This window comes from Cystoisospora suis (genome assembly GCF_002600585.1).
Source record: "Cystoisospora suis strain Wien I chromosome Unknown contig_2669, whole genome shotgun sequence".
In the NCBI taxonomy this organism is placed as follows: Eukaryota; Apicomplexa; class Conoidasida; order Eucoccidiorida; family Sarcocystidae; genus Cystoisospora; species Cystoisospora suis.
In genome coordinates this window covers 661-12,744 of record NW_027155466.1, presented here as the reverse complement: position 1 = coordinate 12,744, position 12,084 = coordinate 661, and the positions used below count along the sequence as shown (strand labels likewise).

Genomic DNA, 12,084 nt, shown 5'->3' with positions numbered 1-12,084 from the left:
AGCGCCCCTTTCTCTTCCGTCAACCTCCCAAGCGCGTCAGCTTTATCCCTCGTCTCCCAACAACATTATTACACCAAGGGTCGGAAAACGAGAGAGAAGACCTGCCAGCTCCTCCTGCAGAGCGTAGAGCTGGAGGGAGAGCGGGTCACGGCACTCACGGGCACTGGGGCACCGAGAAGTTTCATCCGCCCAGAAGTGGCTCGAAGAACGAGGATCGAGAGCAAGCCCCTGCTCCACCCGTACTCATTCTCAGGGATAGCAGGGCCCGCCTTGCAGGCGACACGTTGGATCCCAAGGGCTACCATCGAGATAGGAGGATGGAAGGGGCACCATCACCTACTAGTAGCCGACCTAGGACAAGACCTCATCCTAGAAGTGGATTTTTGGCGACATGCCCGCCTCACCTGGAACAGCCGGACGGGCATATTCACCCAAGCAAAGGGTAGGGTCGGCAAGACCACTCCCAAGGGCGACTCCTGGACCAGGAGATTGAACGATCTGGCGCCAGGACCAAGCACGGATAAGAAGCTAGCAGCAGAGGTCGGACGACAGCTCACCTGGGAAAGAGGTGAGCCAACCGCGCGGAAAGCTCGACAGCAGGCGTTTCGCCAGAAAGAAGGCTAAATTCACGGTGGAGAACACCGACGAGGCCAAGTTGGCCGAAGCTCAAGCTGACAGCGCCCACCCATCGGACAGGGGGGCGAGGGACCCGGACGCGGGCCCCCGGGCGAAACAGGAGCAGGGATCCCGGAAAAAGGCGGGTCCCGAGAAATCAGAACGTAGTAAAAAGGAAGACGAACCCTTCCGAGTAGAGAAAGCGGACGGTTCGGAGGTTCCATCGGCTCCTGCCCCAAAGCCCCGCAGGAAGCCGGAGAGCGGGAGAGAGCAAGAAGGTGAGAAGGCAGAAGCCAAGGTGTGCTCTATGGTGCAATTTCGCTCCTGGGTGAAGAGAGGACAGGTAGAGGTCATTTATAATCGGGCCGCGGCATAGGAGTCACCCCGCAACTCAGCGACAGCCGCACCTGGCACGGGCGGCCGAGGTCCAAAAACTAGCGGATCTCGGCTACAACAGCACTCACGAGATGGGCACAAGGTCCAATAGACAACTTACACAATTTTAGGAAATACTAGCACCCCGCAGGCAGGCGAAAAAGTTTTGAAAATGAAAACGCACAGCGCCCGTGAGCAATCGGACAACCCGCGCGGCCACACAGCGCGACTCTCAGGCCACGGGAAAAAAGATCGGACCTCGGCGAAAACGACACGCAGAGAGCCCGTTCCACTGTTAACAAACTCACTAGACAGTTTTAGGAACTTTTAAAACCCCGCACTTGGCCGGCGTACAGAAAAAGAAGTTTAGCGACCCGCGCGAACGCCGGGTAACCAGGCAGCGGCAGCTGTAGGGCAAGGGTCAGCACCTGACCGTCCGCCCAGAAGATAGGGAATTATACGGCTCCTAGAGGAACCTAAATAACAAAAACACAAACCAACCGAACACCCAGAATTAAGCTACAAAGAGGAAACGATCACGGGGTCACCCAGAAGAGAAGCATAGAGAGCAGCCAAGCGAACGTGTGACCGGAAAAGACCAGGGATCCCCTCAGGGACGGCCGCAGCGTCCTAGAAGGCACGGCCGGCGGAGGCGCACGAGTCGGAGGGAGGGTTCGAGACGGGCGGCAAGCCTACCGGCCGACGACTCGCTGGGTCGGCGAGCCTCCGACAGTTAGGCAAGCTCCTCGCCATACATTCAGACTCTCAGGTGCCAGGGAGTCCCACGGGGCCCTGTGAGCCCCGGCCGCCAAGGCCCGTACGTTTCCGGAGCACGGGCCTTGCCGGGCGAAGGATAACGAAGGACGAAGCCCAGGGCAGGGTCCGCAGAGGTAGGGGTAGGATGGGGGACGAAGAACACAAAGGACTGAGAGACGTCACGCCCTCGGGACCCCACCGACGCTTTCGGATCGTACCCTCAGCTCGCACTTCATTACAGTTCCCCGTCCCTTACTTCACAACACGCAAACGGGGTCGTGCGCTTCCTTTCCCCCAACAGACTCTCGGACTTTCGAAGGACCCCCCAGAGGTTTCTTTCTTCGCACCCCCTTCTTCTTCCATCCTTCCCTAGAAGGCGTCAGTTCTACTGGTTTCTTCGTGCAGCGCCGCGTTCCCCTCCTTTGGTCGTGTAGGCGATGCGTCGGCGATGTGCTGGGGATGCTCAGCGACCGCGCGCGGAAGGTTTTTCTTCTCCGGGGTCCTAAATGCTCCGGTATGGCCTTGCCGGTCCTGGCTTGCGATCGTTGGCCCTAGGAGAGCGTGATCTGGCGGTTGTAGGCTGCTGGAGGACCTTCCTACCCTTCCTGTCGCCATCTGAACTTTTGCGCTTGATGTGCGTCAATCTCCTGGTCTTGCCTTCAGTCTTCCGGCTTTGGTGCTTTGCCAATAGAGAGCCCTTGGGCCCCAGAATTGATTATTACTGCGGCGGGTTGCGCGGCTTCCTGCCTTTTTCGCTGCAGCGTTACGTAACTTGGGTTCCGGCAGGTTATAGAGGTCCGCCCTAACTCTGTACAGTCTATGATCGCCATTCCGCTAAAAATAGGCCACTAGTTCATGGCGATCGGGGCCGGATTGCAAAATCCTGACACGTGCTAAGTGATTTCTGTGTCAGTACGGGTATAAAGAAATTATACAGCACTCCGTACTACCCTAAGAGCAACTCGATCATCGAGAGCTTCATGAGGACTCTCTGAAAGGCGTTGCCGGCTTTGGTAAATGAGGAGGGCAACAACGGGGATAGTTACTTGTCGGCGTTCGCGCATAATTCTACCCCGCACATGGTTACAGGGTTTTCGCCGCTCTTCTTGACCCACGGACGGAAAGCGATTTTGCCAGTGCAACGGCATCTGGATGAATTTCGCTTGAACCCAACGTCCAAGTTTTGGTTACACCATCTGTGGCGTGCTCGGGTTGATACCCACGGAGCACAGATGCGAGAAGAACTTCGGCGAAGCAAGTTGCTTAACGAGGATAATTCCAGGATCCCAGTGGGGACAGTCGTAGCTATCAGTTTATCGCCTCGGGATAAAGCGAATTATCCCGCGAAGTTCACTCCAAGACACGCGGGGCATGGATGATTACGGAAAGTTACTCGAACGAGCGGCAAGAGGTCCGTAGCATGTACTGGTTCGCGGCGTAATACAGACTGTCGTGCCGGGAAGATGGCGCACCTGCTAGGCCTGAGGGGAGTGTACACAAGTTCCCCGTGAAGGTGGCCTCCTGGTACGGCGAGATAATTGTCTATCTCCAAGTTGAAAGACTATTCGTTCTGTCGAAGCAGTGCCAGGGTTACTTACGTCTCAGAGAAGAGCCCAGCGGTGCACTCTTGTGGAGGTCAGTGATTACCGGCAGCGTGCGCGGAGCTCCGAACGTCCCAGCGACACGGACCGGCGACTCTGTGTTTACATTTACTTCTCTTCAGTAAAAGTGCTTGTATAGTGTAACGTCGCAACGAAGAAGGTGCTTTCCCGATCCGAGGCACTGCGGACCCTCGATATTTTGTCCCTCCCGCTGTTGTTCCAGCGGGCGCCCCGACCTGCGTAGTGCGGGGGCACGAAGCTGCCCAGAGACGGGAGAACTAGAGAGGTTACGCGTACAGGGCATCTGATTTGGTGAATGCCTCGGTGTGGCTGCTAAAATCTAGGAGAGGCATTCGAGTACCAATCACGATGCGCCTCCGAGGTGGCTGCTCTGGGTATTCTAGGCCGGAGGATTACTCCCCGCCGGAACGGAATTTGCGTACGTCTGCTGCCCAATGTGTCGAGGACACCCGCACAAGGCATCTTCCCCGCCGTAAAGCTGCCGGTGGTCACTCCGTGTCCAACTTGTGTAGGCGGCACGGTGGTGCTGCATGTGCTTCATTGTCACTTCGAGTCATCCCCCGAAGAAACAGATGTTGCTGAGCAGTATGTCTCGCACCCCAGTACGCTGTCCGAGTCTGGCGGACATTGCATGAGTGCGTAAACTCCCCAAACCGGACTGGTTTCCTTTTCTTTTTTGCGGCGGCGTGTGGACCGGCTTCCTGTCCGTTCAACGGAGCAAGAGCTGACTGTGACTCTATTCTGCCCTTTTTTTTTCCCCTGTTGCTTTTTTGCTTTTTCGCTCGTGCGTCCTAGCTGATGGTGCTAGCGGGGTTCAAAGCTGCGGTAGTTATCCAGCTCTTCCTGTGTGCTGTGCTACAGTTTTGTACGGCTTCAGGCGCAATGGAAAACTCAAACGAGAAACTCAGTGAGTCTCCCGTCTCACTTGATACTGCCCTTCTCAATGCGACCGTCTGGCCGGGTGTTACTTCAGTCCGTTTTTAGTTGTGGCAAACTGCCGCTTCTCTGTACCCAGCTGAGATTGAAGACGTGGACATTGGGCACCGGCTTGTCTGAGGGCTTCCCTTGTAGGTCCTGAGCGACTGCTAGGAACCCACTTAAGGCTGTGCGGACTCCTGAGTGGGAAACTGGTTGTGAAGGTGTGTGGACGAACATATGCAGGCGAACTGACGAAAAGCTTGCCGCGGTGGAAGCTAGAGCGCCACTTCCCCTATACGTCAGCTCAGGACACGAGAATCGATGAGGAGCTGCAGGTGCTCGAGAAACGCGCTGAGGAGTTCAAGCGCAACTACAGAGGTCGTCTTAACGAGCATCTGGCAGATGCGGTTGTCGAGTTCGAGGAACTTTCCGAGGCGTTGGACCAGAGCAGCTGCTATCTGACTTTGGTCGAATCTGTGAAAAAGACCGACCCAGAAGTCGTGAAAAGAAAGAGTGCTGTGGACGCAGTGCAGTCGAAGTAAGTATTTAGTCAGTGCCGTCCCGGGTTTTCCAGACTGGCTGTAGGCAAGAATGGGGCTAGACCAGCCACTCTGCGTATAATCAGGCCTTGGCGACGCGTGCAGCTTCTGGTAAGGTCAGTCATCAGGGAAGCCGTGGCGCTGCCTTTTTCCACGTGCTGGTTTTGCAACAGGATTGCTGCGGACAATCTCACTTTTTTCCAGTTGGAGCTTGCGGCACTCGATGAGGCCGTGCTCAAAAAACAGCTTGAGGAAAGTGAGCGGCTGCGCCACTACAAGCCTTATATCGACAAAGTCCGGAAAACGAGACCTCATGTTCTGAATGAAGATGTCGAAAGAGCGCTCAATGTCCGAGCACCCTGGTCTTCTTCTGATCCAGTTGTGGAATATTATGGACAGCAGCTGAGCCGGGCAAAATTCCGACTGGATGGAGACTCCGAAGAGATGAACCTTGAGGTTTTACTTTCGAACCTGATGAGTTCCGACCCTGCCTTACGGCGCGCTGCACTGAAAGCTTTGAACAGGTAACATTGCGGCTCTTGGACGGGCACCAACAAGGGGTATGCCACGAGAGAGGTGCAACCGTGATCCAACAGACAGTCTGGCAAGCATGTCACTGCTCCGCAGACGTTTCAAGTCAGCGGGGCCGCGTGTTTGAGTGGTGTGCTTGTGGCGGGTCTCAGCGGCCTAGAGTCGAAAGCCATCACCCGTTTCGCGTCACTTTCGCTCAACGTGGTCGCGGGCAGTTGGCATATCGAGATGATGGAGAGGGGATATCTGGTGAGACCATCGCCAAGTTTGTGAGGGTTATTTCCGCTGTCCCGAGTGCGCAATGCGGTAGCGAGCCATCTCTCCGCCAATCTGAGAAGGTACTTGAGTGTACTCGCGTCGTGCAAGCCCCACATCGGGGGGAAGCGTTCTTGCATTTGCTTATTTTGTCCCTTGCTTGGCATCTCAGACTTTGAGGTCACGCCGAAATTTGAGCAATGACGTCTCTGACGAAGTCGTGACGGTCTTGCTCGAGGCTGTTCGCACGACGGGTGTGGAACTGAGCAAGAGATATTACCGTCTGAAGAAGAAGATTTTGAAAGCTGTCTCTGGGCTACAGGTAACGTTAGGGTAGCGGACACCGCTAGCTGCACAGGTGTCTTGACGCCAAGAGAACCGGTTTTTTTGTGGACCCGGCGACATGTGTGGTCGTAGGAATTTTCCTGGGCAGACCGCAACGCGCCTCTCGGCCTCCCTACAGATGACCGGCTCTATTCCTGGGATGAAGCCCAGCAAATTGTCAAGGATGGGTATAAAAAGTTTTCTCCGCGCATGGCAGATATGTTTGTGACAATGGTAAAGGAGGAGCGAATCGATATGCCAGCGGTCGATGGAAAAGATTCAGGAGCGTTTTGCCATGGCTGCACAACGAAAACTGGGCCCTTTCAGCTAAATAACTACACCGGCAATCGGAGGGACATTGAAACACTTGCACACGAGTCGGGTGAGTCAGACAATACACACTTCATGCTTGGCAGGAATTGGTTCAAGTATTGCAAAGGTCATCCGCGCCTGTTTCGGTGTAAATGTGAGCCCAGTTATGTGGAGAGGAGTCACCCAGTCTTCCTTGCCTCCGTTGTCTCCCCAGGTCATGGCTGTCACAATATGCTGGCGTACAAGCAGGGCTACCTGCAGTATCATCCTCCGTTGACGCTCGCCGAGACTGCAAGTATTTTCGGTGAAATGATCGTTTTTCGCGACTTGCTGGAGAAGTGTAGGAGTGAGAAAGAGCGCCTGTCAATGCTAATGAGCAAGCTGGACTCGATAATAAATTCCGTCACTCGCCAATGCTCGTTCGACTATTTCGAGGTCCGCGCAATCGCTTTCGGCATCCTGGCTGCGTATTTCGGTCCAGTCTTTTCTGCTATACATCGTGAAGCACAGTTTGTCAGCGGAGTCAGCTGTCCCATATGCTGGATGGCGAAGAGGGCAGGAGTGTGTGCGGCTTTGTCTGAACAGCGGCCACGCGCGCACTCGACAACCTGTGTCGGGATTTTGAGGCGCTTCCATTGTGTGTCATGTCGTACTAGTTCGTACCGACTGTCCATATCGATGAATTCCTCCTCACATTTTCTCCCCGTGTTTCTTTTTTCCAGGAACTTGTTCACACAGCCCGGGCGAAAGGGGTGGTGGGAGATGAAGAGTTCCCGAAGCTCTGGATGCAAGCCACCGTGTAAGGCAGTGAAAGCACAGTAAGCATAACGGAGCGTTTTCTGGCTCCTCTGCACGGCCTTCGCCGAGTGAGCCTTGCATGATGTTCACTGTGGGTCCGTTTCGTGCGGCTGCCGCTGCAGAGCGTACTACGGCGAAGAGGGAGAGGTTTTCGACAAGTATGAGGACATGGAGAACCTGTGGAGTTACGTCAGTCATTTCCATGCCGTGCCATTTTATGTCTACGCGTACGCTTTCGCGGACCTCCTCGTGGGCTCGCTATACAACGCATATAAGACGCATCCCCAAGGGTTCGAAGAGAAGCTGTTGGGACTGTTGGCTGGCGGGTCGACGAAGGACTTCGTCACTGCCTTGAAGCCGTTCGGGCTCGACCCGTCCAGCCCTGAGTTCTGGACAGATGCTCTCACCTCCCATCTCGGTAAGAGTGACTCTGCGCGCAAACTTTTGCCGGATACACTAGGCAGTCCGGGCGAAACCGTCCCAGGAATAATCTTGGTCTTTTTATCCTTCGCCGAATGTTCTCAGGCGCCATGCTGGGAGAAGCGGAGGCGGCAGCTAGAAAGTGCGGATATCTGTGAAAGACGGAGCAAGCGCACTGGTGGCACGTTGGGTCTGAGTCAGGAAAGAAATTGTTTGGTGAGGTACTGGCGTTAGCTCATCGTGTCTAAGTGTTCTGTCGGGGAACCGGAAGGTTACGTTGATACGACACTCATTTTCATGGCTGATATCACACTGACGGGTGTTGCCCTGTGACCCTTTTCCATGGCGGTCAATAATTGTCAGGTATCTCTAGCGCCAGAGCGAATCTAAGAATCGTCCCTAGTGCCTGTAAGCCTCCGCGCGGTCCTGACCCCTCGTACCTCTCCGCGGCTCGTGACCGGAGGGGGTCAGGGACTGCGGAGAGGAAGGGGAAGACGCGGAAAAATTGGTGTGCAGGCTGCCACGAGACGTGATTTCTAGCGAGTGCACGTTCTGTCTTCACCTGCCCTCCCACCCCGGAGTATGTCAATTTTGCTTCGAGCCGCCATTGCTGCCGATGTTGCTTCAGTTCGTGACGCTGTTCCACCTTGCGAACACTCAGCGTATGCTGACCAATGGGAGACCCGGAAAGATGTGACCTTTCGGGTGGCGCAATGTCCATCAAAGACAGCGTGCAGGTAGCTCCCGGTAGTTGGCAGGGGTCGCCGCGTACTCAGCGGGAATTCGCGTACGGTCACGCCGCGGTGTGACCACACCCGACCGGAGAGGCCGGTCCGGGGCTTTTTTGGATGGGTTGGTCCGCCTCCGGATGAGCCAGAACAGCATATCTGAGTTGGGACAGAGAATCTAGAAACCGAGACATAAACATCAGTGAAGTCTCAGCGAGCGAATTGGCTCACGCACGCCGCGCTTTTTATCAGTGCTTGCGTCGCCCGTCTTTCCGGACAAACCTCTGCTGCAGAAAGTTCGCATGTTTCAATCCTGAGCTCCGCGGCTCCATCAACACTGCCCGGAGGAAATCCGGGGCATCTGAACAGGTCGTACATTATGGGGCGTTGTCCGAAGGGGAAGTAGGGCGATGGCGCAAGGGTGCACGGGAGATGCCTCCAGCGACAAAACTGAGTAAAAGGGCAGCGACACAGTGACCAGTAACTGTCATTGGTGATCAGAACAAAGCAGGGATCCGAAGCGCTGCGGATCATATGCCGGGACCACCCGCGGTCCTGCAAGGGCTGCGCGGAGTGTTCGAGAAAAAGGCGGTGGGTGAACCGCTGCAACACGTGAATCAGAACTTCGCGACACCTCTACAGTTCCGGTTTCTTTTTTCGAGGTCAGCGGGTACAGAAGCGCTTGCGGAATTGCTTAATTCTCAGGGGCTCGTCGCGTTGTAGGACGGCATCAACAAGCGCGATCGTTCTCTCCAGGTAGCTAGTGACGGTTGTATTTCCACTAAGGCATGCCAGGGTGGTTATGCGCAGTTTCGAAGGCCGAGGTCGCGTGCGGCTCTTACATTTCCAGTATGTCTGAAGTCGTCCTGACATCGTCGTCTTCACGGCTGTTGTTTGGCACCCTCGCCATTTCCTTATCCATTTCCACCCCGAGCGCAGCCAGGCCTGCAACAAAGGCTACTATAGTCAAGTGGACGCCAGGCTGGGGTGCTAGCTTACCGAGATCCGTGTCATGATATATAGGGTACTCGCGGATGTTTCCAGTCAGTTCATTCCATAGGCGTAGATTGCTGCATGTTTCTGGGCAACTCGGGGCAATGGAGGAGTACGGAGGCAAACCTTGGCAAAGATATACCTTTTTCCTTTGAGAGGGCAGGGCGGTGGCAAACTGTATGCGCCACAGGTCACATTGCTCTTGCAGGCTGAGTCCACCTCACACTTACGCGAAGGTACAAGCATTCGTTTCCTTCTGCATTCATTTGTCGCCGCGTGGGCGAATCTGCAGATGGCATGATTAGTAGCAATTTACCATCTGCGATACGTGAAGCACACACGTTGAGTGGTCTTTCCTTTTCGGGGAGGAGGGTGCTGCAAGTTCTCCCTCCAGGAGGCGGCTCTGTGGTGGGGACGGGCAGCACGAAGATACGGGAGGCAGGAAGGTGTACGCTCGGTGTGTTGCCCGTGGCCGGAGGCCGTGAGAGGCTCCGTGTGCGTTACTGGGTGACGGAGGGTGGTCGTCGGCAGACCGAACTTCAACAGCTTTTTCCGGCACTACCAGAATGCGCCGTTGCCGCTCTTGACTGACGACCTGCGTATGTCGCTTTGCCACGTCTTGTTTGTGCAAAAGGTTGAAGTGTGTCGAGATTTGATTGATTCTCTCCACCAGCTCCTGTTCCCGTTCATCCCACTTGTAGCTTCTCACGAGCCTCCGGCCCCTGACGAGTGGTGGTAGAGCAGTGGGTCTCTCCATCACACAAGGTGGCTGTTTTGGATGGCATCAGGTCGCGCGGCGCGTCCAAGTAGACAACCTCGGTGTGGGCGACTCTAGCCCGGCATGGCGGAACCGTGCGTGTGTGTACCTACACTCCAGCCAGTGAGCCGCTCAGGCATACGGCAGCGTGTTTCTCCGACTCCCGGCTTTTAGGCAGATGGAGTGGGCGTGTCGTTCACGAACGGCGAGGCAACAGCGTGATCCTTCTGAGACATAAACCCGTGGAACTGTACCGCTTGACAAACGTGTGCTCCACCCGCTTGGGACACAGGCTCGTCTCCGAGGAGGAAGGTGGTTCGGAGACAGAGGTGTGTGTTCAGCCGCTGGCAATCCTTCCGGAGCCGGGTGCCGCGGTACGACGGACGACATCGGGGAGGAGGAAAAGAGACGCGACTTTCCTGCTGCGGTGCGTTCGGCGGTAGCTGTAGGCTGAAAGGACGGAAAAACGGACGGGAGCGACATTTCACTAGTGAAACTCGCGTAGTCGGAAAGGGAGAAGAAGAAGACGAGTTGCGGTACAGACCATTCCAACAACGGCCTCCCTCTTTCCGAGTGTTATCTTCTTCCCTCCCGACGTCCTACTCCACACTTTCCCCGTGAATCTCTGCAAGGTCCTCGTCCCCGGTAGTTACCGCGCCTGTAAAGGTTGCCGCCTAAACGAAATTCTATTCTCGAAGGCACGACATGTACCACTGTTAACGAAGGAGACGCGCCGTAGTCGGCTCACCAGCGGTCCCTCACGACACGGCACTCGGTAGGTGGTGCGGCACTCACAACCGGCACGGCATCCAGGGCAGCGCGGAGTCGCGTCAAGGGCGTTACGCTGCCTCTAACGGCCGTTGGTGTATCTTAGAGAAGCGGTTCTGTTCAGGGTTACCCACAGCTGCGCGACAGGCCCTGGCTGGCACAACACACACTCCGGACCACGCTCATGGGTGCGCCGACAAAGAGCGCCCACGGGCCGCAAGCGGCGGCCCGCAGCATAACACATTACATGTAAGGTGGTGGCAACACTTAGGAGCAAAAACGTAGTTCTGTTCGTTCCCCCCCGGTAGCCGGGCGGATCGCGCGCCGTCCTTCACGTCCTAACACACCCGGGGCCCTAGCCGCCCTAAACACGCCGGAGCCTACGCGGCTCGTATGTAACAACACAGGCCGCAAGCCGGATGCGAGGAGGCGCATCGACGGCGCTACGTGTCCTGCCGCGGGCCTGTTCACTGAGCGGCAGCACCCGCTCCGTGCCCGTACTAAGGGGGAACTGGTACTTGTGATCTAAGAACACAGGTTTGACTGCCACATGTTCCAGATTGCTCTCTGATGCCTCTGAGATGTTTTTTGTTTTTGCTGTGAGCGAGCCATCTCAAAAACGAGGCCACGGTAAATGAGGACCTCGATTTAGGACATATTGGCGGTACCGGCTGGGAACGAGTAAATCCGCGGACGGTTTCTTCCGTCCAGTGAACCAGCTCACTTAAGGTTTACAGCCGCACTATGAGCACGGTTAATCCGTCTATTCGTCGGCGACGAAAGGTGTCGAAAGGACGGTTGGTCTCGCCGCCAAAAAGACGCTGCACGCCACCTTGTTGTGCGTCGGCGCCTAGCATCCTGGCCGCGACAAGAACACCTGCCAGGATGGAATGTTCGATGATGGTGGACGAAGACATGCCGCAGCGACGGGTGACGTCGTCCCTTGGGACAATCCGGAAATTATACCCTGGAGGAGATACGCCTACAGAAATCGCTGGAGCACAGCTGCTACCACCCTCGAGATTCAACGAAGACAGGCCGATGGCCTGGGTCACGCAGATGAGTATTACTTGGAGGCGGCAGAAGTGACACCTGGGAAAGAACTCCGCACGGCGATGGCGAGATGCGAACCAGAAATGATGCAATGGTTTTCCCACTCCCTCGATCCAAGTACCCGGCCACGCACCTGGGCGGAGTTAAAGCAACGAGTCTTGGAACACTCCAATCCTACGGCATTTTTGGATGCAGAGAAAAGACTTAAGAACGTAAAGCAGACCGGATCAGTTACCGACTACCTCAAGACCTTCAATCGAGTCTCGGCAGAGTGCTACACTGTCACGGTTCCCCTATTGGAGCCCTCCTCGTCTGAGTCT

General features: G+C 55.8%; 1 protein-coding gene across 1 annotated transcript; it reads left to right on the top strand.

Annotated features, from left to right (window-relative positions):
* The first annotated feature begins 3,914 nt into the window (after positions 1 to 3,914).
* Positions 3,915 to 10,189, top strand: CSUI_005505 (peptidase family m3 protein). The gene is made up of 10 exons (XM_068065681.1): positions 3,915 to 4,275; positions 4,530 to 4,824; positions 4,999 to 5,349; positions 5,509 to 5,605; positions 5,784 to 5,933; positions 6,029 to 6,317; positions 6,462 to 6,682; positions 6,970 to 7,046; positions 7,168 to 7,463; positions 7,571 to 10,189. The coding sequence occupies exons 1-10, from the start codon at positions 4,167 to 4,169 to the stop codon at positions 7,621 to 7,623; spliced, it is 1,938 nt and encodes a 645-aa protein (XP_067922343.1). The 5' UTR covers positions 3,915 to 4,166; the 3' UTR covers positions 7,624 to 10,189.
* Positions 10,190 to 12,084: the final 1,895 nt, after the last annotated feature.

Coding starts and splice junctions, on each gene's coding strand:
- CSUI_005505 (XM_068065681.1), top strand. CDS start 4,167: ATGGTGCTAGCGGGGTTCAAAGCTGCGGTAGTTATCCAGCTCTTCCTG. Junction 4,276..4,529: donor AAACTCAAACGAGAAACTCA/GTGAGTCTCCCG, acceptor GAACATATGCAG/GCGAACTGACGAAAAGCTTG. Junction 6,318..6,461: donor AACACTTGCACACGAGTCGG/GTGAGTCAGACA, acceptor TTGTCTCCCCAG/GTCATGGCTGTCACAATATG.